This window comes from Rutilus rutilus (assembly GCF_951802725.1).
Source record: "Rutilus rutilus genome assembly, chromosome: 9".
NCBI classification, from domain to species: Eukaryota; Metazoa; Chordata; class Actinopteri; order Cypriniformes; family Leuciscidae; genus Rutilus; species Rutilus rutilus.
Window position 1 is genome coordinate 7,568,589 of NC_140223.1, and position 27,898 is coordinate 7,596,486.

Sequence of the window (27,898 nt, forward strand, 5' to 3'; positions counted from 1 at the left end):
TTCAGTGTCTCGGTCCGCTTATTTGGTGGCAACGCACTAACTGAACAATCCCACCAGGGTTTGTTTTAATCAAATCAAATTCGACGAGGAAGAAGATGAAATAAACTTGCGTTCTAAACTACTTAGAACACTATCTAAGGCTGCATCGAAAGATAACTTCGCGTCTGATGCCATGTTGGATTCATAGATATTAACAAACTGCTTCGGTGTGTCGCATAGACGTCGTCATCGTCTTGTTGCTCCCTCCCCGTTCTGTGATTGGTTCCCTTTTTGAGGGGAAAATCTGGTCCATGGTGTCCAAGCTGCCTAGCAGCGTGAATAAAATCGCACTGCGCACAAGGCAGCATGGAGAAACCCAGGCTATATGAATCCAGCTGTTGCGTAACGTGGTGGTGGAAACAGCATGAAGGAGAACGATATTAAAGGTCTTTAATGACAAAAACACACTTAACATTAACGAGAACAGACGAAGACTAGATGATTAACAGGACACTGAGTGTATGATATGATTAATTAGACAGACAGTGGAGAACTGGACCACAGAACTAAACCAAAAACACTATGAAACATGGGCAACAGATCATCCATGTAACAGTCAAAAAAAATTCTGAAAAGACACAGTCTTTATATGACGAACAGAAATTAGGCTCTCAGACGTAATACAATTTCTGTTTTTTATTTGTGTTTTGAAGATGAACAAAAGTCTTACAGGTTTGGAACGACATTAGGGTGAGTAATTTATGACAGAATTTTTGGCTGAACTTTCCCTTTATTCTAGTTAAGTGAATAAAGTTTTAAATATGGATATTTTTCTTACAAGACCACACTGCTTCACTTCAGAAGGCCTTTATTAACCCCCACAGCACAGTGTGGATGCACTTTGATGGACTTCAAAACACAAGCAAAACATTTTCTCTCTGATTGTATTAGTCTGAAAGAAGAATGTATTTGACATGAAAACTAATGTTGATCACTTCAAACATTTTTTTCATATGAGTGTGAAGGCTTGATAAATGTTTAAATGTCTTCTCACACTGAGTACAGTATTACGACTTCTCTCCAGTATGAACTCGCTCATGTAGTTTCAGGTGTCCAGAATAAATGAAACTCTTGTCACAATATGAGCACTTGTATCTTCTTTCTTTAGTATGAGTTCTTTGGTGCCGTTTAAGTTGGCCAACTGTAGTAAAGCTCTTCCCACAGTCACAACACACATGGTCTTTCACTTCATCATGTGTTTTCTGGTGCCGTTTAAAACTGTTAAGCCATGAAAAACTCTTTCCACAGAGAGAACACACATGAGGCCTCTCATCTGAATGAACTATCAGGTGTTTTTTTAGATGTGATAATGAAATAAAATATTTCCCACACTGATCACAGTTAAATGGCTTTTCCCCAGAGTGACGGAGCAGATGTTCACTGAGACCTGATGCATCTTTGAAACTCTTCTCACACTGAGTACAGTAGTACGGCTTCTCTCCAGTATGAACTCGCTCGTGTGATTTCAGGTGTCCAGAATGAGCGAAACTCTTGTCACAATATGAGCACTTGTAAGGTTTTTCTCCAGTATAAGTTCTTTGATGCAGTTTCAGATAGGCAGCTCTAGTAAAGCTCTTCCCACATTTAAAGCACACATTATCTTTCACTCCATTATGTGCTTTATGGTGCAGTTTAAAACTGTCCATCCGTGAAAAACTCTTTCCACAGAGAGAACACACATAAGGCCTCTCATTAGAATGAACTTTCAGGTGTTGTTTTAGTTTTGATGATGAAATAAAATCTTTACCACACTGATCACAGCTAAATGGTTTTTCTCCAGAGTGACGGAGCAGATGATCACTGAGAGTTGATGCTCGAGAAAAACTCTTCTCACACTGAGTGCATGTATACGGTTTCTCTCCAGTGTGAATACTCATGTGTGTCTCAAGGTTTCCTTTCCTTTGGAAACTCTTTCCGCACTGAGAGCAGGAGTGCAGCTTTTTGCCTTTTGTTCCTTGAGTTTGTAAGTTGCAGTGTTTCTTTACGTCATTTAGTTTCTGTCTTTGCTCCGTCACCTCCATCTGGACTAAAATAAACATATTAATCAGTTAGAATCAGTTCAATGAGGTTAAATGTGAGAATTAAAAACACTTAGCAAGCAGAAAACAAGACACCTGTCTGTATAAAGTATCTTCAATCTTTAATGTGCAAAGTTCAGTTCTGTCATTCACTTGTTAATGCGATTAAAACTCTGGGTTATGATCATTTAGATGCATCTATCATTTGTCATCAATATTTCAGAGCTACTAAAGCAGTCAACAATGAAGAATCAAGATTGGACACCAACCTATTTGTTCCTCAGTATCTTCATGTTTTATTCTGGATGGTTCTGGATCACTCATGTCTTCAATCTCCTCTTTAATAAACTCCATCTTTAACAGTCACACAGATTTCAGCTGCTACTCCTGGAGTTTGTCCTTCTCTTGTAGGATGATGGGAATATTCCCAGTATTTATTGGTGAATTGTTGTGGGAGGGGCTTCACTGCAGGTGTGAACTGTGTGATACTGATGCCCACAGGACCAGATCTGGAAAAATCAAAGATAAGTTACTGAATTGATACTGGATTACTTTTAATTACATTTAAATTAAATGAACATATGTTTTCTGTCAGGAATGTGGGTATCCTTCATGTTGTTTTTATAAAAAAATGGCACATAGCCACACTTTTGATGTTCCCGGTCAAAACTGACCGGCCTACAAAAAATAGTTTATAAATCACTTGTTAGGCTATATTATCAAAAAGTGTGACTTATGTGCCATTTTGAACAAAATAAAATAAAAATACAAAAAAATTCCTGGTGAAAAAATTTAAGTATACTAGTGTGATCAACAGTGCCAATTTTCTTCATATTTTATTTAATATATCCAAAATTATTAAAAAATAATGATTTTTTTACTCAAAAAATTAGATGCCTACTCTCAGATATATGAGGCCTACGATTAATCAGATGCAAATAGAAATATAAAACCAGTCCAAATTGAAAGAAAACAAGTTGACAAAAAGATTGAATCCAATATTGGGTGTTGATATAGCATAAAAAATGTATTAGCTATTTTTATAGGTTCGGGAACATCAATAGTGTTATAGGGGTTTGAACCCTATATAACAAGGGATATTTTGATACAAGTTAGACATTAATTGCATTTAAAACAAGGTTTGTTTAATTCTTGTCCGAAGTCTGACAGAAATAACAGAGCCATCATGTTTAACCGAGCCGCTGAAAACCCTCTGTCTCCAAAAGTTCCTCGTTTTCACCTCATTCATTATGGTGATGTCTGAGATCTTTTGTTAAGTGGCACATTAAGCACATTTTATTGGTGTCAATAGACTAAAACAGAGTCTGTGGGAAAACTCTCTGCCAACATATTATTACACTCTAATTAAAACACACAACGCATTACTTTACATTAGTAACGTTACTTAAACACATAAACTCTGGAGCTGTTTAATGTTAAACTCTGTAATCTGGTAACATCTCTCACCTGCAGACTGGAAATATACGGCATCCGAAGACAATATTCCACATTTGCCCTTCATTCACGATCGTTACCAGCATCACTTTCAGCCTCGACTGGTGAAAGTTTCAGCTCATCTCGTGTCTCTCACGCTTCTCACGCTTCCAAAACATGGCATATTATAAATCGAAGGAGATGTATGTGTGTTTTCCAAGCTTTAATGGCAAGGAACGACCCTTATTATACTTGTGAGCGGCACATTATGAGGTGTTTCTGGGTGTTTCTCCCTCATTTCTGCTTCGAGGTCTTGATTGTGGCATTTATTTGAGGTTTAGAATCCATTATTTCTGTAATTCTATTGTCTTATATGAATTTATTAAAGAACTCTAGTCTTGTATACTGTCCAAACACACCGCGTCATCTACGTCAGCTGACTGTAAATGCGCAAAAACTGTTTCCATTGCAGTTTTGCGAAATATTTCTTTTTCGAATTGCCTGAAAAACCACCTCATGCGAGCGTGAAAACTTTTTTGCGATAAATGGTTTTTTTTGCGAAATTGACGTGTTTCCATTGGGCGTATTTTCAATTCGCAATTTCAAATTGCGCAATTTGAAGGGTAATGGAAACGCGGCTACTGACTAGTCGACGTCGATTCAATTTTAATCACACAAACGCTGACTTAAAAAAAAACTCTGAAGTTGTTAAACCCCTGTTAGAAACCCCCTTTACAGCAGTCAGGAATTGTCCAATGAAGACAAGGGTGATTATAAAAATCGCACAAGGTTTATTAAATAACTTAAAAGAGGAACTTGTACAAAACTGGAATTTAACGACACACAGCTGTGATTATAATCAGTGTCCATATAAACTAATGATAGGTGGGAAACTAAGACAAAGGAACACATGTGACTGAAAAGAGAGCAAACTATGGTCATGGAATATCAGCTGTTAAGCAAAGTTTCCAGCAAGAGATTCCTGCCAGTCCTGTTCTCTCTATTGTAAGGTAAATGAGTCAGATTACTGAGACTCTCACCCATTGTCTTTAATGGCTCTTGGAGCCCCTGTCCCAGTCTTTGAATAGTTATGCTGATTGGATTAGGATTGGTAACACTCATGGATAAACATGGATACTTCATTTGAATGCTTTGTTTAAGGTCGTCGCCCAGGTGGCTTTGTCTCCATTTCTAAGCACTGCCCTCTAAAAGTATATAAACTACAATGTACACTGCCTTAGTTAGACTTGATGACTGCAGCCACCGACAGCTCGTGTTCTCAATGAAGAATCCTGCTGAAGGTACAACCAAGTCAGAGTTTCCTACAAGGTGTTGTTTTAGACTTGATGACCAATTAAAATCTTTACCTCACTGATCAGTTAAATTGTTTTTTTCCAGTGTGAATAAACATATGCTTTTTTAAACCTGTTGCATCTTTGAAACTCTTCTCACACTGAGTGCAGATATACGGCTTCTCTCCCGTATGAATTCGCTCGTGTGATTTTAGGCGTCCCAACCGAGCGAAACTCTTGTCACAATATGAGCACTTGTAAGGTTTTTCTCCAGTATGAATTTGTTGGTGACGTTTCAGACAATCAACTCTAGTAAATCTCTTCCCACATTCACAACACACATGTTCTTTCACTTCATCATGTGTTTTCTGGTGCTGTTTAAAACTCTTCAGCCGTGGAAAACTCTTTCCACAGAGAGAACACACATAAGGCCTCTCATCTGAATGAACTTTCTGGTGGTCTTTTAGATCTGATGCCAAAATAAAATATTTACCGCACTGAACACAGTTAAAAGTTTTTTTCCCAGAGTGACGGAGCAGATGAACACTGAGACCTGATGCTTGAGAAAAACTCTTTCCACACTGAGTGCATGTATACGGTTTCTCTCCAGTGTGAATTCTTTGGTGCCGTTTCAGTTCACAGGATGCAGTAAAGCTCTTCCCACAGTCACAACACACATGATCTCTCACACCGGTATGTATTTTCTGGTGAAGTTTAAAACTGTCCATCCGCGAAAAACTCTTTCCACAGAAAGAACACAAGTGAGGCTTCTCATCTGAATGAACTTTCAGGTGTTGTAATAGATTTGAAGACGAATTAAAACCTTTACCGCACTGATCACACTTGAATGGTTTTTCTCCGGAGTGAATGTGCAGATGAATTTTTAAACCTGTTGCATCTCTGAAAGTCTTCTCACACTGAGTGCATGTATACGGTTTCTCTCCAGTGTGAATTCTTATGTGCTTATTAAGGTTTCCTTTATTTTGGAAAGTCTTTCCACACTGAGAGCAGGAGTGCAGCTTTTTGGCTTTTGTTCCTTGAGTTTGTAAGTCACAGTGTTTCTTCACGTCATTTAGTTTCTGTCTTTGCTCCGTCACTTCCATCTGGACTAAAATAAACATATTAATCAGTTAGAATCAGTTCAATGAGGTTACATGTGAAAATTAAAAACACATAGCAGAAAACAAGACATTATATTAAGTATCAGTGACACTTTACAATAAGGTTTCCTTAGCTAACTCATGTAGCTAACATGAACTAACAATGAATACTTCTGTAGCATTTATTAATCTTAGTTGTTGTAATTTCAACATCTACTAATACATTATTAAAATCAAAAGTTGTATTTGTTAAAGGGGTGGAATAATGGCACTTTTTACAAGATGTGAAATAAGTCTCTGTTGTCCCCAGAGTCTGTATGTGAACTTTTAGCTCAAAATACCCCACAGGTAAGTTTTATAGCATGTTAAAAGTGTCCCTTTTTGAGGGTGAGCAAAAACACGTCGTTTTGTGTGTGTCCCTTTAAATGCAAATGAGCTGCTGCTCCCGGCGCAGAGGGCAGAGCTACAACAGCTCGTGTGTGTTAGCTGCTCCAATTTCCTCACATAGACGCGCACTGAAATGTCAGAAACTGCCTTTTATGTTTAAAACCTGGAGTGGGACAATAATGGAGAGACTCAAGAAGAAGCGACAACATGTAAAATGCAACAGGACGTTTCTGAAAGGTTAGTTGATGAATTTATGTAGCTGATGTGGAGTTAACTATCTTCAAGTCATTGATTAGCATATTCTGTCATGATAATCTATAAATCGCTAGTGTGCAGGGTGGGAATTATGTAATTTTAGGGGCAAGGCCATTTGGCCTCCACCTTTTCTTTTTTTTTAGGGGCACCAAGGCCATATGACAGGGCACAAAGGCCATTGAGTACAATTCGATGGTTTTCCCATTCAGATTGATACCATAACATCCTAATTTGGAATAAGACATGGATTATGACTTTTTTAATAAAAAAAAACATTTTTTAATGAGAGAGAGAGAGAGAGAGCGCCATTACATCCAGAAGGTATACACCCTCACACAACAATAGAAACAACATAAATGCCAATAAAAGCATTCAAAATATTCATTCAGTCCTCTATATCATGTGAGTGTGAGAGAGAGAACCATTTCATCCAGAAGGTATACACCCTCACAATCATTATCGCTCAGCGCTCAACGCAGTTTGCTTCGCGCTCCACTCAAATCGCCCCCCGCTCGCTCCAAAAAAGGAAAAAAATCTACATGTATATCACTTGTAGCGGTCCCCAAGCTATTTGGCACCACAGATCGGTTTAATATCAGACAATATTTTCACGGACCGGCCTTCAAGGTGTGGCGGATAAATACAACAAAATAAAATGATACGAACGGCATAAAAACTGGGGTATTTTTTTTAGCCTATAATAATAAACGTGAATCCAATGTGTGGGCCTACTAGCAACTTTATTAGCAGCGTCCTCTAACATCGCGCCTAAAAACAACTGAGAAAGTCTGAACACAAACAAAATGCCCCCAAAAGAAAAGAATCTCTATGTTTTCGGTGCTGATGCGATGTAAGGGTGGCGCTGCTGCCAATAAAGCACCTAAAAGCTGTCACAACGAACCGGCAAAATTAATGATTATGAATATGTAAAATAAAGCAGGAGACATTTTAATTGTTTACTAATAAACCAGTTTTTTTTTTTTTTTATGTCTGTGTCGGCTGGAAAGATGCTGACTCGCGATCTTCGCAGTAGTGAACGCGCCAGAGAGAAATGCACATTTCATACGGATTACATAAGAGAGCAGTCTGTTTTCTTTCGTTTTGAATTGTTCTGTTTAAAAGTAGACATTTCAAGCTTTATATATAGCCTATGTCTCAGGTCTGTGAGGCAAGTAGGCTATACACTGAGTTTCGGTTCATTTATGAGACAAGCTCCAGTTTCGCCGGCGCCTTCGTGTCGTGATTATCTATTTTCTAATATATTCACTTCTAATTTATTAAATCCAGACAATTGGTTGATGAAACATTGATTAAAATTAAGATACAATTAATACAAAACGAAATTAAATTTAAAGACAGGCTTTGTGCTTTCTGCTTGAGGTCTCTGTGAAAGTTTTATAAAGCAGTCTTTTAGTGCCGCTTTCAGAGCACTCACGTCCTAACGGAGAACTGTCCAGTCTGTAACATTATTATTTTTTTTTTTTTGTGAAATAAATTTCGAAATAAATGCGACTTATAGTCCAGTGCGACTTAGGCTAGGCCTATATGTGTTTTTTTCTTCTTCATGGCGCATTTTTTGACTGTTGCGATTTATACTCCGGAGCGACTTATTAATCTACTATTAATAAGTCGCTCCGGAGTATAAATCGCAACAGTCAAAAAACAGGCTACACCTGTATGACTTATCATTTTCCTTTTTGAAGTACTTTTTGAACTCCATTATTGAGCTGAGTTTTTACTGAAAATAGTCTACTGTTGATGACTGTGCAAGACAGATGGATTCAGGGTCAGGCTTGACTGAGCATGCTTCAGACTCGTGGTGTGAGCGGAGCGAAACTGGAGCGGGAAATAGGGCGACGCTCCGTCCTTTTGAAATTGCCGCTCTGCGCTCTGTCCAAGATCCGCCCGCTCCACTCCGCTCACATGCTCTGCTTTATACATGGAACTTGGACAGGGCCAGGGCACACAGGCCACTGTGGCCGTACGATGATTTTTTTTTCACGGGGCATGAAGGCCAAAGTGTAGGGCAACGGCGGCCATGGCCGCGTGGCCGCGGTATAATTCCCACCCTGCAAGTGTGGGAACTGTTGTAAGATGCCATGCTATTGCAATTGTGTTGTGACAGCTTGAACAGACTCACAAATGTGCTCGACTACAACAACTTTTCCTCTTCTCAACATGGACTCACCCCCTTTGTTGTATTTTCCCGGGGGCGGGGTTTATGTAAATGTTAGGGTTTGTGATGTCACTAACCCGGGAGGAAGCTCGTGTAGTCCCAATCAGTCGTTTGTTGTGGTCCTTAAAAAGTGATTTCTGTAAAGGAAAAATCTCCCTTTGCTTTGAACTTTGAGCGCTGTAACTTTGCAGATGTTGTTCATGCTCAAACAGCAACATTACACACTAACTGAACGTTAGAAAAGTGAAATAATAATCAACCAACCCCTTAACATTTGTTAAGTAACATAAACAAACAATGAACAGCTGGATTTTTACTAACTAATATTAACAAAGATTAATAAATACTGTAATAAATGTATTGTTCATTGTTAGTTCATGTTATTTAATACATGAATTAATGTTAACAAATGAGACCTTATTGTAAAGTGTTACCAAAGTATCTTTGATGTGCAAAGGTCAGTTCTGTCATTCACTTGTTAATGCGATTAAAACTGGGTTATGATCATTTAGATGCATTTCTCTATCATTTGTCATCCATATTCTAAAGCAGTCAACAATGAAGAATCAAGAATGGACACCAACCTATTTGTTCCTCAGTATCTTCATGTTTTATTCTGGATGGTTCTGGATCACTCATGTCTTCAATCTCCTCTTTAATAAACTCCATCTTTAACAGTCACACAGATTTCAGCTGCTACTCCTGGAGTTTGTCCTTCTCTTGTAGGATGATGGGAATATTCACAGTATTTATTGGTGAATTGTTGTGGGAGGGGCTTCACTGCAGGTGTGAACTGTGATCACTGTGTGATACTGACGCCCACAGGACCAGATCTGGAAAAATCAAAGAGAAGTTACTGAATTTATACTGGATTACTTAAACAGCAAAACACATAAGGTGCTTCAAATATATTTAGTTCAAATAATAATAAAAAAATATTATTTTATTATTATTAAAAATTATTTAATAAAAAGTTCTGATATTAGAACAAACATGTTTAGGTCACAAAGTTGTTTTGAATCAACGTAAATGTCTGGGAACATCATAAACTGTCAAATACAATTTAAAAAACGTTACAGTTGTTACCAAATAAAAAGTTATAAAAAAATGGTAAAGCTCACATTTGAGCCTAATAAATTACTAATGTTAATTAACTTAAAGGCAGACAGGCTGAATGAAAATGCAGATTCTCTCTCTGACAGAAGGTGGCGCTTGTGGAAAAGCAGAAATACAGCGGTTACTCCTGAACACAAGCAGCGCTGCGCTTATAAACACTACTTTATTAGGCATCATCAGAGCCCGTCTACGGAGAGCCTGCCCACTCCCTATTAAGTCCTATTGTACCGAATTTTGGTTGTAGTTCCACCAGAGTTCCACTGGGGGCGATCACCATGAGTGCAGAATGAATGGGAGTCTATGGGGCTAGACGGCTAAATTCGTCTCTTTCACCCGATTGCCGTTGAGAAATCTCAGATTTGATTGTAGGTTTTGCAAGTTCAACATGGGTTATAGGTCGAAAGTTGAATGAACGAGTACTTATGTCCTTTCGATTTCTTACAGGTTGATTTGTTGTTGCCCATAACACGCTAGCATTCTGCTAATGAACGCTGATTGGTCAGTGAAGGACTGATTACGACCAGAGATACCGCTTGATGGCATCGTGGCATCCGAAGCGGGACCAGAAACAAACAAAACAAAAACTCTTCAAGCACGTGTATTTACCTGTGACAGCTGTGTTGTCGATGCCTCGAGAGAAAAGAAAGTGCAGGAAGTGCAGGACTGAAGGATTGCCGTAAAGCAGCATCTCTGGTCGTACGATGTGTATGACGTCTTTGACATTTTAAAAGACTTTTTAAAGAAAATAAGTGACTCTAAAAAATCTAACACCCAGCAATGTGTAATTTCTTTGCATCTCCTTTCGAATACAACATTCAAATTACTAGACAAAAAATTATATCCTGAGAAAAGTGGATTTTGATGTGTATAGCGCCATAGACCTCCATTAATTCTGCACTCGTCCTGTGAGCGCCTGAGAGTGAAACTTCTCCCCTTATTAGACATTCTTTGGCATCATACTGAGGAAAGATAAAAAGAAGATGCCATCGAAACTTTTATGAAGAGTCATTTCCCTTCAGATATAGGCGTACATTAAAATAAAAACTCCTTAGATCTGCAATAATCACATGAATGGTCTATTTCAGAGTCAGAAAGAGAGTTTGCAGGTGTGGTTTCTGTAGCCTTTAGGCCTAATAGTATTTTTAGTCATGTACTTTAACCTGAGGGGTAAAACATTAAAAACTCACCTATAGGTGTTTAACACATAAAGTGATGATCCGGTAGTTTGTCTGACACTAATGACGTGCTTGATGTCCCAATTTACAGAAGATCTCAGACATTATCATAATGAATGAGGTGAAAACAGGGACTATTGATTGAGATATGATGCTTTTCAGCAGCTCAGTTAAACGTTATTACTTGCATAAATTGACAATACATATTTACAAATATTTTTCTTGCCAGTAATGTACTTGAAAATAAACTAACTGGATGAATGGATAGACATTGCTCATTCAAACTCTCTCCACATTAGTACAGTAGTAACGTTAGCCTACGGCTAATCTGTTCAACTGAATGAAGCTTTCTTATTTGGTGAATTGTTGTGAGGGACACCAGATCTGCCAAATTCAAGGTTGCTGAGTTTATACTGAAATACTTTAATAATTACACTTCTTAAATTAAATTATCATATGATTTTAGGCTTGGTTTGATATGGTTATATGTTAGTAGCATTTTAAACGGCTCTATATGAAGGTTGTTCATTTTTATGTGACTCCAGATTGTATACGGATGAAACAAGTCACAGGTTAAATTCTTCAATTAATATATGATTTAAACAAAAATCTAACAAAGATAACAGCAATCATACACGATTTCTACAGACTGAATAGTGGCTGATCAAAATTAATGACTATGTTTAATTCTCCGTACGTTACAGTACGAACAATGTACATTTAGGCAACACAAACATCAATTCTTACATGATAAATATAACATCTCTGACCTGCAGAATAGAAATATACGACATCCGAACAAAATATTCCACATTTGTCCTTCATTCACGATAGTTAATAGCGTCACTTTCAGCTTCAACTGGTGAAAGTTTCAGCGCTCGTCTCGTCTCTCGTGTGTGTATCTCGGTTCTTCTCTTCTGCGCATGCTCAGTGCGCGCGGTGTCATTTTTCTTAAAGGGGCCGCATTCAGTAAATCACATCTCCGCTCTGTTATGATTATGAAGCAAGTGTTTCAGTTCTATTCTAAACTATATTCTTCAGCTTTCTCCTCAGATGAGTCTTATTTATTTATTTATTTTGTGTGTGTGCTAAAATCCAGAACAATATCCCACGTATTGAAGACTCTTTTAAAGTTGTATGTGATTCAGATCTTAGGATTGAAGAATTGGATTCAGTGGAGAAGATGCCTTTAAACAAATACCCAGAGAAAGATGGACTCACTAAGAAAAAGAAAAAAATCGCGAAATTTGAGAAATCGGTTTTTCAGTGCCCTAAAAGAATGTCTTGAAAAGAAAGAGTTGAAAGTGAAGCAAAGCTTGATAAATTTGATTCCCAAAGCTGATAAAGATAAAAGAGTCTTAGACAATGTGAGGCCTATTAGTTTGCTTAACACCGATAATAAAAAATAAAAAATAAATTCTGGGGCTATCGCTGCTAGGTTGAAAAAAATATTTCTACTATAATTAGTGACACACAATCAGTATTTCATAATGTTATTCAATCCATAATAATATTATATTGGTTTTAGATTTACTTGATTAGTGATGTGGGTCAATGAAGTGGGTTTCTTAATTTTTATTTTATTTTTTACAAAGCATTTGATGTCGTTGAGCATCCCTTTATTTTGAAAACCTTGCAGCATTTTGGTTTTGGAGTAAGATTCATACATTTCATTGACATGTTATATCAATAGCTCTGCACAAGATTTCCCATTAAAAGGGGGATTTGAGCGGGATGTGGTAGCTTACCATTATTATCTATAATGGTTGCAGAGCTATTATCTATATTGATTAAAAATAGTGTTTTTTAAGGTTTTGTTGAATAGGCCAACAATTCTAAGTCAGTCTGCTGACGACACAGCATTATTTCCAAAAAATGAACATTAAATTCCACTAGCCTTACATTCTGTCACATTCATACACTTTTTTCTACGTTGTGACTTTGAATGTACCTCGTTACCAGTGAAACTCTCAGCCTCCCATCAGCAAGTGCTGCTCTATTGGAAACTATTGTTCAAACATAACTTCACGCCTCTCAACACTCCAGGTTTGGAATAATAGAAATATAAAGTTTGGCATAAAATCTGTTTATTTTGAGGAATGGAAAGCCAAAGGGATTTGTGCTGTTGCTCATTTCTTGATAATGGAAATTTGTTACTGTTTAGAGAGTTTTGAGAGAAATTGCAACTGCAGTGTCAATGTTTATAATAGAATTATCAAAGCCATCCCAATTCCTTTCAGATTAATGCTTGAAGAAGACATTTTGTACGGGAATACATTATTACAAGATTTACAAAAAAAGTCAAACATTATCTGTCTAATAATTACCCGCCTAAAGCTATGTGAACTTCAACATTTTAAATGAGATTTATCCTACCAATGAATAAAAATAAATAAAATAAAATAAAAGAGTTTTTTTTTTTTTGTGAAACAAATATTGAAAATTTAGAGCATGTTTTCCTCTTGTTGTGATATGGTGCAACACTTTTGGAGAGATGTGCAGAACTGTCCAGGGAGGTTGAACTCTCCCACTCACTGTGAAGTTAATTAGGTTTGGTATTTGTCTGGAAAATAATGATTGTGATTTTGTTATACATTTCTTGTTATGTCTTGGAAAGTTTTCCATTCATGAGTGCAGATTTAAATTGAAGCCCAGCTTTAACCAGTGGATGAATGAGGTTAAACTCTTGTGCAAATCTTTCAAATAAGTTAAAAACAAGAAAACCTTCAAATTTGATTTCCTCTTTTGGATTCATATCATTAAATTAAAAAAAGCCATCATGATGTATTTATTTTGTATTTTATTGAATTATTTGTTCGTTTGTTTTATTGTGATCTTTCTGTTTTGTTACTGGCTATGCTAAACCTATAAGGCTGATCAAGTGTTATATTCAGAAAATTGTTTATGGACTTTGTTTGTTTGTAAAGTGTAAGCATAATTAAAAAAAAAAACTGTTATGAAGCAAATACACTATCATAATAATTAATACTACACAATAATAATATATTCTATTCAACTTCACTCAATTACAGTTACAGTATTGTGTTTTGCAATACGTAGGCTAGATAAAGTAGCTGAACTTTATTACACAAAAGCTATTTATCCATGAAACAACAATTACCTATTTGCAGTAGCCTAAGCAAAACACAGCAGGGAGAGAGATGTGACTTTATATTGTGTAGCAATTAATTATTTATTTAGAAATATGGTCATTTTGGTAAAGTTACTTTTTAATCCCATAATCATCCCACAATGGTTTTTAGTTTTCATGTAGAACTGCAAACATTGCTACAGATGTTTTAATATAAGAAAATAGTCAGATAGAGAGCTAAACTTTTACGAAGCCAATATGTTTATTCTTATTATAAGCCAATAAGTTAATTACAATAACATTAATATATAATTAATAACGTTATAGACTATTTGTCAATATTTTCTTCCAACAAAAGTGTTTTACAAAATATCACGCCTGAAATTAAGCCAATGAGAAACAATCGCGTAGGATATGACATGTTTTTGTTTCATTTAGAAACTAATAATAAGAGTAAAACACTGAAATCTCCTACGACGCCTTTGTTTATTTTTTTTATCAGTCGATAACGAACATAACGGCTCTGCTCGGTCACGCGACGGGCGGAAATGACGTGCCAGGGCAGTTGTGTGAAAACGGAAGTCACGTGATACGGCTGGGAGTGCTGTCATGTGATGGTCCCTGCGTTTGCAACGAAGCTCTACACAGCCAGCAAACAAAATAATAAAACCCGCTCAGGAGACGAGAAACTCGCACAGAAAAGAGCCTGAACCCGCTGAACGTGTATCATGGGGTGCTGTTTCAGCAGCGACAGCGAGACGTCGGAGCAGGTAGACGAGATCTGATCAAGAGACACATATAACAGCCATAAAAACTGCTGAATGTGGCGTTTGTATTCCTGCAACAATAACATACATCACACATCTATTATTACTGGTGTGTGTGTGTGTTTGTAGTTCTGGATACACGAACAGGCCAATGCTGTGTGTGTGTGTGTGTGTTTCAAAACTACACCAAACTTACTCTAATGCCTCATTTGATTGTTTTTCTAATCAGAGTTATTGGCTTCAGTGCTGGATCCATGATGATTAGACATAGGAAATGTCATAAACTGAGAGTATGTGTGGATCTGATCCCTGGATCTGACATGTGGTCATGAATGAGGAAATTATGTATTCAGGGTTCCCAATGTCATGGAAAGTGTGATATTGATATCAGTGGGGTTTCAAATCCAGGCCTGGAAATATATGTAATTACTGAGCAAATGTAATAGAGTACATTGAAAAAAACATGATTTTGAGGGAGTTTAATACAAATACCAAATACAAATATATTCTCATTATAATTTTCTCTACATTCTCATATTGTAACCCTGCTATATATTTTGTAATATTATGCTATTAATTGTTTAAAACATATTATTTACAAAATGATTTGTACTTTTGGACCACACTGTATTTTTTTCTACTTGTTTTTAAGCCATAAAATACTTTTTTTTTAGCCAAATCTCTATAGAATATGATCTTTATCAGAGGTGTAAAGTATCTGTTAGTTGCTGTATCTTTTTGGCTACTTTATAGTTTTACTGAGTATCAAAGATATTAGCAATTTTTACTCTCTACTTGCCTACATTTTTGAATAAGTATATGTGCTCTTTACTCAATTACATTAGCATGGCATCAAACTTTTTCTGCAGCAGTTTATTTCTGCTATAAAGAAGGGATATCACCATCTACAGGGCGTTGAAGGTACGAGATCATGTGCGTTTCGCCTCTACTCACCCAAACTTGTCAACAAAGCTGCTTTACACGACTGCCAGTGCATTAGCAGGTAGTTTCTGAATCACAGGTTTTTCTTATACGAGAGAGGCCGAAACCAGCTTGTCCAGTGCAAGATGGCTTTGACTGTTTAATTTTACTCAGCATTATCTTATGTATCTGTCAAATGGAAGAGACCTTTTTGAAGGATATTGTATTTTTATGCGCTTTTTGAGCACTTGAGCTTAACTGAGATTGAGTTGTTGTGTTGACCTTGATTTATATTGCAATTTGTAGGTGTTTTATTTAGATTTTAGGGAATAAACATGTGATTGCTCTCATCACAAACCAACAGTTTCTTGTTTTTCAATGGTATGTCTCTCAGGTGTTGAGGATTTTTTGAGCCTACATTTAGTATGAGGAAAATACTTAAGTATTGTTAAAATCAGGTCTCAGGACATTTACTAAAGTCGTATTGAAATCGGTGACTTGTAACGAGTCATTTTCGCTGTAAGGTGTCTGTACTTTTACTCAAGTATGGTTTTCAGGTACTCTTTATACATGATTCACTGACAGTTTGAAAAAGCAGTGGAAATGCTTTCTTTGTATAAATCAAGTCAAGTTTGGTCAAGTGATGTAAGTTGTTGCAGAGTCTGGGAAATATGGAGGAGGAAGTCATTTAGATGTTGTTATCAAGAGCAACTTACAGTATACTTATGACTGGTTCAGTCAACCTGAAGCAACCCGGGGTTAAAGTCAAGTCAGTTTGATTTCAACCCAAAATGTAAAAACCTGCTCCGCCTCTGACGAGTGACACATTGCCACTCGATTATAGTGATGTGGTTCAAGGGAGTGGGTTTCTAATATTTTTACAAAGCATTTGATGTCGTTAAACATCCCTTTATTTTGAAAACCTTGCAGCATTTAGGTTTCGGAGTAAGATTCATAAATATCATTGAAATGTTACATGGAATCAGTAGCTGCACACATATGTGACCCTGGACCGCATAACATGGGCCTTTTTAAAATTTATTTTTATTGAGAGTTGTACATCATCTGAAAGCTGAATAAATAAACTTTCCAGTGATTTATGGTTTGTTAGGATAGGATAATATTTGGTCGAGATGCAACTATTTGTAAATCTGGAATCTGAGGGTGCCAAAAAAATCGAAACATTGAGAAAGTCTCCTTTAAAGTCCATTTATGTTCTCGATTGTGCTGCATTCACTCACAAAAATAAATGTTTTATATATTTATGGTAGGAAATTTACAAAATATCTTCATGGAACATGATTTTTACTTAATATCCTAATGATTTTTGGCGATTCATTTTGACCCATACAATGTATTGGCTATTGCCACAAATATACCCGTGCGACTCGTGACTGGTCACATATCGTCACTGACATTACTAGTATCATCACATAGACAAATAGCTGTTCAGTCACTGTTTAAGGTCAGTGTTGCCTTCTTAAAGATGTGTGCTGGTTTGTCTTTTCCGTGATCATGCTTTTGACCTCTCGACTCTTTTGTGCAGAAGAATGACGAGGTGAGGCCACTGATTCCTGACCCAAACCTGGACAGAAAACCCACCAATGGCTCGGAGCGAAACGCAGACAGCCTGACGTCCAACCGCACAGACGAGCAGGCCTTGCTCACGGTCATCCTGCAGCGCACAGCCCTGTACGAGTCCTGTCCTTATTTAGCACACCGCAAAAAAATGCTCTTCTTGCTTCGTATTTTTGTCTTTTTTCCAGTCCAAATATCAAAAATTCTTAAATCAAGATGCATTTACTGAAGTAGTAAAAGGCCATAGGATATTATGTCTTGTTTTCTAGGGCAATAAGTCAAAATTTAGTTAATTTTTTTTAATTATCTACCAATGGGGTGAGAAAAATTATGTCTTAAGTTAAATTAAGATTATTTTTCTCACACCAATGGCAGATCATTTTACATTTTTTTTAAGCAACAACTCTCTTAATTTTGATTTATTTCCCTAGAAAACGAGACATAATAACTTACGGCCTTTTACTACTTTAGTAAATGCATCTTGATTTAAGAATTTTTAGATATTTGGACTGGAAACAAGACAAAAATACACAGTTTTCTGCATTTAGGGCTGTTGGTGGATGAAAACCTTTTCTTTTTCTCTTGGGCAGGAACATAATTGACGTGTCGGCTGTGGATTCTCAAGGCATGGAGCAGCATGAATACATGGACAAAGCTAGACAGTACAGGTGTGTTTGCTGTTCTGAAATGCCATGCACAGTAGACTCTAGATCATAGCAAGTCACGTTTCTCTTTCTTTGAGGGGTTTATGGGGATAAAATACACAAGATGGTTTCTTTTTGTTTTCTATGACGGTGTACTAACAGTGTTCAAGTTGGTTTGTTACTTAAATAACCATGCAACGCTAGATGAGGAACATCTTTTTTGGTAAAACCTTATTTTGACTTATTTTGAGATGAGATGTCCACTTTAGTCATTTTATTAACTATAAGTAACTTTGCAACTACATGCAGTCATTAGAGTATTACTGTCTGCTTAATATCTGCTAACACTTTAATTTATTGTTCCCACAACAGATTAACAGTGACTAAGTAACTGACTATAAGTAACATTGCAAGTACATGTCAACTTATCCTACTAACTCGAACCCTAACAGTCCACTAATACTCTAATGAGAGTTAGTTGACACGTAGTTGCAAAGGTATTTACAGTTAGTAGAAAATCTAAAGTGGACTATCGAAATAAAGTGTAACCAACTTTCTTAACATCATCAGTATTTTAGGTTCAAATTTGAATGAATTACAGGGTTAGTTCTCCCAAAAATGAAAATTCTGCCATTAATTACTCATCATTATGTCGAATCAAAGCTGTAAGACTTTCGTTCATCTTCAGAACACAAATGAAGATATTTCTGATGAAATCTGAGAGCTTTCTGACCCTGAACCGGTATGAACCGTGGTTCTCTCGTGAATGCGCGTTGGAGATTCAAATTTTGTAAATATAGTTGTAAATGATGTATTTTTGCACAAACAAAGCACTCGTGCTGCTTCATAAAATTGATGTTAAACCCCTGGAGTCACGTGGATTACTTTAAAGATGTCTTTACTACCTTTCTGGGGCTTGAAAGTGTCAGTTGTGTGGCTGTCAATGACAGAAAGCTCTCAGATTTCATCAAAAAGATCTTCATTTGTGTTCATGAAGATGAACGAAAGTCTTACGGGTTTGGAAGGACATGAGGGTGAGAAATTAATGACAGAATGTTCATCTTTGGGTGAACTAACGCTTTAATACTTTTACTGGAGTCATATTTTAATAGGGTATCTGTACTTTTAGTCAAGTACTTGATTTGTGTACTTTGTCATCATTCAGATGCATTTCTCTATCATTTTACTTTCATATACTACTTATTATTTGGAAAAACATGAGGGTGAGTAATTAATGACAGAATTTTTGGGTGAACTATCCCTTTAACAAGGCAAAGTTCTGTAACTGTTCACCATTTGTTAAAGATTACTGTGTAGTGCATTTTTAAATGTGTGTATCGAGCTGAACGATGTGTGTTTGTGTTAAAGCACCAAGCTGGAGGTGTTGAGCAGAACGCTGTCTCAGAAGAAGCCGGTTCCTCTCCCGTCATTGACCAGCCAGCCTCACCAGGTGCTCGCCGCTGACCTGGTGCCCTACGCAGACGTACAGCAGGTCAGCTTCACCTCGTTAATTCACCCTATGACACGACATGAAAGAAAATATGGATGCTTAACTTGTAAGACTAGTCGTAGCGGTTTATGCAACTGGAGGCGTATACAAATATTGCAAAGACATTCCTTGGGGAGGCACTTCAGTGTCACATGATCCTTCATAAATCAGTCTAATATGCTGATTCACTGCTCAAGAAACATTTTCTGATTATTATCAATGTTGAAAACGGTTTCATATTTTTGTGGAAACGGTAATACGTTTTTGTTCATATCAGTTTACATTTCCAAACATTCTTTTTGCCATTAATTGTAATAATCCAGTGAGATTTGTGTATGCACAAGGAGTCTGACAGCAGCCAGGATGATCTGATCTCACCATCATCGAGTCCGTCTGTGATTACATGAAGAAACAGAAAAAACTAAATCCAGAAGAACTGCGGGAACGTCTCCGAGACGCTTGAAGAAACCTCCCTGCAAAGCTACAGTACTGTGGAAAGCACTGGCACGTGTGTTAAAATGCTGTAAAGTGAGAATGCTTTCAAAAATAAAATCGCAAATTGTATTTATTTATGGTTTAACTTCTATTAACTAATTCAAATCAATATACGGTGTAACAAACCTTTGCGTTTAAAACGGCTTTTGTCCCGGTACACTTGCGCATCGTTTTTTACTGTAGCTTTGCAGGAAGGTTTCTTCAAGCGTCTCGGAGATGTTCCCGCAGTTCTTCTGGATTTAGTCTGTCTCAGTTTTATATATTAACTCAGGGGATATTAACATGCCTAAGACTTTTGCACAGTACTGTATATAAATTAAGAATTTAAGAACATTAATGCACTATAATGCACTGGACATTTCATTTTTTTCAGTGTTTTGTTTGATTCATTGTGCTCTTTCCTCCTCAGGTCTCTAAGATCGCTGCGTACGCCTACAGCGCCATCTCACAAATCAAAGTAGATGCCAAGGAAGAGCTGGTGGTGCAGTTTGCTATACCATGATTCAAAAAAATGGACCCTGTCCTCTCCCCACAATCTCTGTTTCTGTCTCTCTTTCTGGCCCTTTTCACTCCTCTGTTCTCCTTCCAAACTTCTTGATATGCAGACGCCCATGTCTTTGTTCTCTGAATGTCCTGCAGATAAACATAATTCACCCCAACCAGAGCTCTTTGTGTAAATCCGTCACGCGAGACCACAGAACAGATCCGAGAGGGGGGAAAACCGTCTGATCCCAGCGGTTTCTGTGACGAGTTGCATTTGATCAGTTACCGGTAGATCTTCAGGTGTGAGTTCATGCATTAATCAAACCTTTTACAACAGAAATGTCAAGTTCGACAGTCGTGTCAAGCTGCTACGATTGCATATTTCAGTTTTATTTGTTCTTCTTGTTGTTGTTTTTTTTTTCTGTTGGATTTTCTGTTGGTTAGACATTGTTAAACTGAGACTCCAGACTTCACTGTACTAGTTTTACTCAGTTCGGCGGGGTCGTCTTAACACACATTGTTCTGCACGTAATTCATTCGTTCGCCTGTAGGATTCTGGAATCACTGTGGTTTAGAGTTCATTATTCCTAATTAAATCCCATTAATGTATGCACTGTGTTTCAGGATTGGGATGCTGATGAATATGGGCAACATGCATAAATAATACCTCTGTCTAACCAGAGTAACACACGTGACCCTTTTACTTTTTTATTTTAACTCTTCATTGGAAGCAGAACTCTCTCTTGTTGTGTGTGTGTGTGTGAATGATCTGCTTGAAAGTCAATCAAATTGATTCCCGGCTGGTTTAGATTTGAGTCTATTACTGTTACCTACTCAAAGTATGGGATGTCCTGCAACTTTTAGACCTTGTTAATTCGAGTTTTTAACTAGTCAGCATCATTTTTCTCCATTTGCCATGTCGTGGCGGAGTGTAAATATAGGCTAACAGAACAAGTGACGCGCCGCGCCGCGCCATGTCATATCAAAAATATTGGTTCATTTGCGGCGAGATTTTGAATCCTTTAAAGCGGCTCTGCTGTAACTGGAGGGAAAGGGTTTCTTTTACTGTCAGGCGTTCATATCGGAAAACACGGACGCTGATTAAACCGAGCCAGGGCAGTGAGGCCTGTCTAACAAGCAAACACTGTCAAATCAGAGAGTTTTGGATGGGGCGGTGGGTTCGAACGGCAGTTTGTAAAGAAAGTTTTTGTGTCAATGCCTTTAATGTACAAAGTGTAAAATGATTCAAGAAGAATGATTAGCGGGAAGCGTAAACGGCTCTACGGCGCCCCCTGGCTGTATTATGCCTTAGTTGTAAGGCTTCTCGATCAGTGGCTTGTTTTTAGCTAAGCAAACAGGGACACTTTTACCTTGCCTGTTCCACTTTTAATGTAATAAAAACAAGTAAAAATATATTATGAAGTTGCTTTAACATAGTCAAACTATTTTTTTTTTTTTTTCTTCTGTTGTGCCGAAAGACGAGGAAAGCACTAGTGAACTTGCCGCTCTTTCCTGACCGAGTTTGAAATGCCACACCGTATGTTTGTGTAATTATTTATTTTTGATTTTATGTATTTTTGCACGCATGCAGACCGTGTGGCACCATTGGCTCTCTAGATCGTCGCAAGGCGCATTTCTCTTTCTTTGAGGTTTTTAAAGGGATAAAATACGCTGCAAGACTCAAGATGGGTTTTTTTTTGTTTTATTTTTTTGTTGCAGTGAACTAATAAGTGTTCAAGTTTGTTTGTTATCCTAAATGTGGAATACTACCTGATTTACAGAGATCTCGTTTCTTAGGCTAGTACCAAAAATTTAATCTCAATATTCTGTTAATACTGTTTTGTTGAATGAAATTATGCATTAAAGACTTTCAAAATTGTAAAGTATCATTTTATTTTATTGAATGTGCAGGCATGCATTGGTGCCGAGTACAATGAGAATATTTTGTTCATTCATTGTCTTGCATGCAACACTTCTAGATTGCTTTAGTGGAAGTTACTCTGTTGCTTAAGATGTTTCACCACTTATCCATGTGGCTTCATCAACAGCTAATGAAGAAACACTCTCTAGGTGACTAAAGTAACTCCAGCCCTGCAACCATTATACAGTTTTGGATGAGGTTTATAGTAAAGGCAACTTAACTGTGGTAGATCAAACCGTTGCTAATAAACATTCATGTTTATTAGACATAAAGCCAAGCCATCTGTAACATGACAGGGTGTCGGATGAGGAAGGCTCAGTCCACTTTGCTTCGACTCGTGGATTTGCGTGGGTTTCTGCTCTTTTGCCAAACTGAAGTCAACTCGCGCTCTTGTTTGGTCACTGCACTGAAATCAATCATCTTCACATGAGGAAGGGTGGCGATCAAATGTGCCCTGGGAAGAGAGGCAGAAAAGCAACTTCGAATACAGAACATTTGTCTGTGATTTTATACACAATTCTGAGCAATTCAACACTTCATAACAGAGAAATTGGTTACACTTTACAATAAGGTCCTGTTTATTGAAGGGTTAGTTCACCCAAAAATTCAAATTCTGGCAGTAATTACTCGCCCTCATGTTGTTCCAACCCCGTAAGACCTTCGTTCATCTTCGGAACACAAATGAAGATATTTTTGATGAAATCTGAGAGCTGTCTCACTCCTCCATTGGCTACTAGGTAATTGACATCTGCCATCCCAGAAAAGTTAGTAAAGACATCGTTAAAATAGTCCAAGTGACTACAGTGGCTCAACCTTACGTTTTTCAAGCGACGGACGAGAATACTTTTTGTGCGCAAAACACCCCAAAAAATAACGCATTTATTCAACTATTCATTTTCTTCTATGTGTGCCTCTGAGGGAGTTCACGTAATGTAACAGCGTAGCGCTCCTGGGTTGTACGTCAGAACGTAGGCTCACTATTGGCCAGCATCACACACATGACCAGCGTCGGCCAATAGTGAGCCTACGTTCTGATGTACAACCCAGAAGCGCTGCGCTGTTACACTACGTCAACAGCTTAGGAGAATGACATGGAAGAGAAGAGATGGTTGAATAAAGTCGTTATTTTTGTTTTGTTTTTGCGCACAAAACGTTTTCTCGTCACTTGATAAACTTAAGGTTGAGCCACTGGACTATTTTAACAATGTCTTTACTAACTTTTCTGAGCTGGCAGATATCAATTACCTAGCAGCCTATGGAGGAGTGAGCCAGCTCTCAGATTTCTTCAAAAATATCTTAATTTGTGTTCAGAAGATGAACGACAGTCTTACGGGGTTGGAACAACATGAGGGTGAGGGGAGTTTTGGGTGAACTAACCCTTCAACTACCTTTGTTAAAGGGTCTGTGTGTAGAATTCAGAAGCCCTTGTTATTAGTGACGCCGGTGGCCGTTAAGTGAACTGCATCCAGCAACTTATTGCTGGACTGGTGCAGGTATGATGTCACTTTGTAGGCCAATCGACAGTTTGCATCACGCTGGTTCCCTCGTAGGAATTTCCCATTGGCTGTTGGATTATCGCTAAAAACAAGCTCTGTGATCAACAAAAGTTTATGATACTTTCATGTTTTGGCCATCAAGATAATTATCACAGATGAACACAACTTTTATGAATTTTGAAGCTTAAATGCAGTCGCCTGAAGTAAAAAGCTAAAGGTAGGCTATAAACGAACTACACTACATTTGACCCCAAAAGCAAGATTTTAACAGTTTCATAACACTTGTTTTTAATTACAATTTTCATTAATTAATGGAAGTACAACAAATAAATCCATGATGTATAAATATTTTGTTTTCGCATTACAGTAATGAGAATTTAGGGGGGAAATGTGCTTGATGTTAAAACATACTTTCAATGCAAAAACTCTTAAAGGTGCATAAAATAGGCTTTGTTGTGCAGGTCTCATTTCTATTTGATTGTGTGGTGAGATCAGACCTGGACATGTCCTTGATTATAGGCCATGGGCTGGGAAAGGTCTTTACACATGCACATGCCGCGTGTGTATCAGAACTATATGTGATTACTGTTGCTGTGCAGAGGTTTGTAACCGGATCCTAACCGCAGTTTCAGCACCTGTTGTACAGAGATCCACAGGGGAAAATCACAGAGTTCAGATACGGCAAGATGTGTTTACTGCGTGAACACTGTACTGAGGCAAAAAGTTGAGTTCTGTTATTAACTCGCCATCAGTCATGACATGCTGCTTGCTTTCTTTTGAACTTTTGAGTTGCTCAGAACAAAATATGTTGAAATAATGACTTTTTTTCATTTTTGGAAACTCTTCTGCTCCCTGAATTGTGCACAGGGCCTAAAATGAACACTCGCATTTAGTCGAGTATGAAACAGTGTCACTCGCCAGTGGGCCGGTAACATTTTGATCAATTCTAACAATGCGTGAAAGTTAACAAATATGAACGACGTTCGGGACAGTTGACAGGCCGGCGCTCCATCATCACAAAGGTTTAAGTCTTGACAATTTAAATATTCAAGCCCAAGAAGACGCGGAAGGATTTCGTTACTCGCGCGTTGCACTGTGTGGAAAGTTTTGTGTGCGCACACATCCGAAGCGCTCGCTCAGAAAGGCGTCTCTGACAGTGTGAAGACTAAACTGTTCTTGCACTTGAGCGGACAATTTCACACAAAATGATATAAAAAAAATAGCGAATATACTAGTAAACATGTCTTAAGTGAACGTTAACAGTTGAAAAAGTAAATGCATGTGTATCAGTATATTAGATCCGTGCATTCGCTCTTAAAGTGACAGCAGCCTAATATTCCTGCTGCTGTGTGTTTTTAATGTTGGACAAAGAAAAAAATCTCTCACTGCTCTTGACTGAATAACCTTTGTAACTTTAATAAGCATTCATTAATAAGGATGCTTAATTTATGCAGTGAAGACTATGCAGTGTTATTTTACATTTGCTTACTTTATTACATTTCTGTCGCTGAAAACTACTGTTACAGTACCTGAAAAACCTTAAAAGCACTGTTTATTTCATTTGTATCTTTACTATATTGTGTTTATTTTAGCTTTTGCTTGTAATATGATTATTTGTTCTTATTTTATTACTGACTGTTTACTTGTCTTTAATAATGTTTTTAATTTATATTAGTTAGGTTAGTAATTTTAGCTGTGGTATCAGAATTGGTATAGAGAATTGTGAATTTGCACAGGTATCTAAAATGTTTGTGTCATTACTGCCTCTTTTTACGAAACCGTTTGTAACCTGTAAAAAAAAAAAAAAAAAAAAAAGCCCAGACAGTACATTTTCTTTTTGTCACACCTGCCAATGGCCGATACAAAGTCACCGGCCATTGGCAGGTGTGGCAAAAAGTACGTTTCAGGCCCTGATTGTGTATCTAACTGCCCTTTGACCTTCAACCATACCTGTAGTCAGGCTCGGTCACTATGGGGTTGCCGTGCTGAGTGATGGTATAGAGGGACGGCAGCACAGCAAGTTTATCCACTTCCGACAACTTACAAATACGATTTCCATGGAGATACAACAAACGTAACTCTTTAAGTTGAGTGAGGACCTGACAGAAAGAGAGAGAACGACGTGTCAATGTAGATCCTCTAGTCGAGTATACATAATCTGCACACCTCAGTTACACACAAACTGTTCTGCTAGACACGGGTGGTGAAGTGCGTACTGGGTCGATGTGTTCAATCTCATTGAAGGAGAGGTCGAGCCAGGCCAGACGGTTCGGCTCAGCGAACAGAGCAGAGATTGTGTCCGTCAGACCCGACAACTCTGAGATTAGGTTGTTGTTGAGTCTGAGCGTCCGGCTGAGGAACTTCCGCTCTGAGTCGCGCTTTAGCCGAAGAGCGCCTGGATTCGGCACATCAGAAAGAATGTCTGAAGAAAAGGGGATGGAAAGAAAGAAAGTTAATAGTGCTTTAGAGGAAAAGCAACGCACTGCAATCAATAATTGTGCACATTGATACAGACTGATAATAATGTGTGTAAATCAGGGGCGATTCTAGGATTTATTCAACTGGGGGGCACAAGCGGGGCCACAATTAATACAGAGGGGCCAATTTTATGTTGTGTTTATATGTAAAACTGTAGATTATCAAAATAATTTAAAGTTCAGTAAGCTTTAAAATCAGCAATAAACAGTGATACCTTATTTTCTTTTAATGGAATTTATTCACTGCTGTAAATATGAACAGTCAAATTTAATTTGCTGTGCTCACTCAGCTGTGCCACCCAGCTGTGCTCACTCAGTGTGCAGTGTGAGAAGGGGAGTGGCCAGCTGTGCTCACTCAGTGTGTGTGTGAGAAGGGGAGTGGCCAGCGGCTAGAGCAGCAAAAGCCAGTGTGTGCTTCTTTTACCGATATATATATTTACCGATATCTTTTGCATTTCTAATCCAAACAACGTCAAACTTGGCACTGCACTTACTCATGCCCGTAGCAAGACACCTGTCAAGTTTGAAATTCATCGGACTAACGGTTCAAGAGATATGTGAATAACACACACACACACACACACACACACACACACACACACACACACACACAGAAAGACATTCCTGTAATTTATAGATAGATATAATATACAGAAGTAAACAGCGTAGGTGACTTACAGATTCAGTTAACATCCACAAATGAATAAGCGCGACGATTCAGGGAGCAGGCTACACAGTGAACTCCGAAAAAATGCTACGCTTGATCAAACAGTTTGTGAATAGGCTACTACAAATGATGGCCGTGAATAAAATATAACATTCAGAAGTAAACAGTGTAGCTGACAGAGTGTTTATTTTTAAACCACAACCTTCTTGGGGCTTCTTACGATATCTTTTACATTTATAATCCAAACAACATCATTCTAATAGAATAGATGATGATTTGATGCTCTCATCACGAGGGACATGATTTGATGTCCCTCGTGATTCTTTGATGAATAGAAAGTTCAAAAGAACAGCAATATAAATATAAATCTTTTGTAATGTTCTATATACAGCATATATATGTATATAATATTATAGGCTATGTAAAATTATATATATATATATATATATATATATATATAAACTAATCTGTTTTTAATGTGTGTCTTAATGTAAGTTTTCCCACCATCAGTCAAAACCGCTCGGACCGATTCTGTGAACCAGATGAACCGATTCATTGGAATGATCCGACTCAAAGGAAGGACTCGTTAAAGCATTCTATTCTGTTTCTGTTCTATTTCGTTTCACTCGAAAACGTGGCCCATTTCGGGAAATAAAATGCGTTTCTAATGTTGAAACAGCAGAAAATGAATTCTGACCTAAAAATTAAGAAGAAGAAGAAGTGTGACGTAAGCAAAACTTTCAAACAAATATAAAAGTATGCACTGTAGAAACACACCTGGAATTGTGATGAGCTCCTTAAAAGAAAAGTCCACTGGAGATCCAAACATGTTCAAACCAACAGGCTTCAGAAAACAAGATAAAAACCTACAAATTCC

General features: G+C 37.5%; 2 protein-coding genes across 3 annotated transcripts; one reads left to right on the plus strand and one right to left on the minus strand.

Moving 5' to 3' along the window:
* Positions 1 to 14,606: 14,606 nt before the first annotated feature.
* Positions 14,607 to 22,343, plus strand: lamtor1 (late endosomal/lysosomal adaptor, MAPK and MTOR activator 1). 2 transcript variants are annotated; one of them, XM_084418254.1, is made up of 5 exons: positions 14,607 to 14,853; positions 17,318 to 17,463; positions 17,940 to 18,017; positions 19,362 to 19,485; positions 20,387 to 22,343. In XM_084418254.1, the coding sequence occupies exons 1-5, from the start codon at positions 14,812 to 14,814 to the stop codon at positions 20,477 to 20,479; spliced, it is 483 nt and encodes a 160-aa protein (XP_084274380.1). In that variant the 5' UTR covers positions 14,607 to 14,811; the 3' UTR covers positions 20,480 to 22,343. The 2 variants fall into 2 exon arrangements, with proteins under 2 accessions (XP_084274380.1, XP_084274381.1); XM_084418255.1 differs by having other exon boundaries at positions 14,666 to 14,853; positions 17,321 to 17,463.
* lrrc51 (leucine rich repeat containing 51) lies at positions 22,035 to 27,853 on the minus strand. Its single transcript, XM_084418253.1, has 4 exons — positions 27,799 to 27,853; positions 26,094 to 26,299; positions 25,828 to 25,976; positions 22,035 to 22,835 (listed from the first exon to the last, which is right to left on the minus strand). The coding sequence occupies exons 1-4, from the start codon at positions 27,848 to 27,850 to the stop codon at positions 22,697 to 22,699; spliced, it is 546 nt and encodes a 181-aa protein (XP_084274379.1). The 5' UTR covers positions 27,851 to 27,853; the 3' UTR covers positions 22,035 to 22,696.
* Between the last annotated feature and the right edge of the window lie 45 nt (positions 27,854 to 27,898).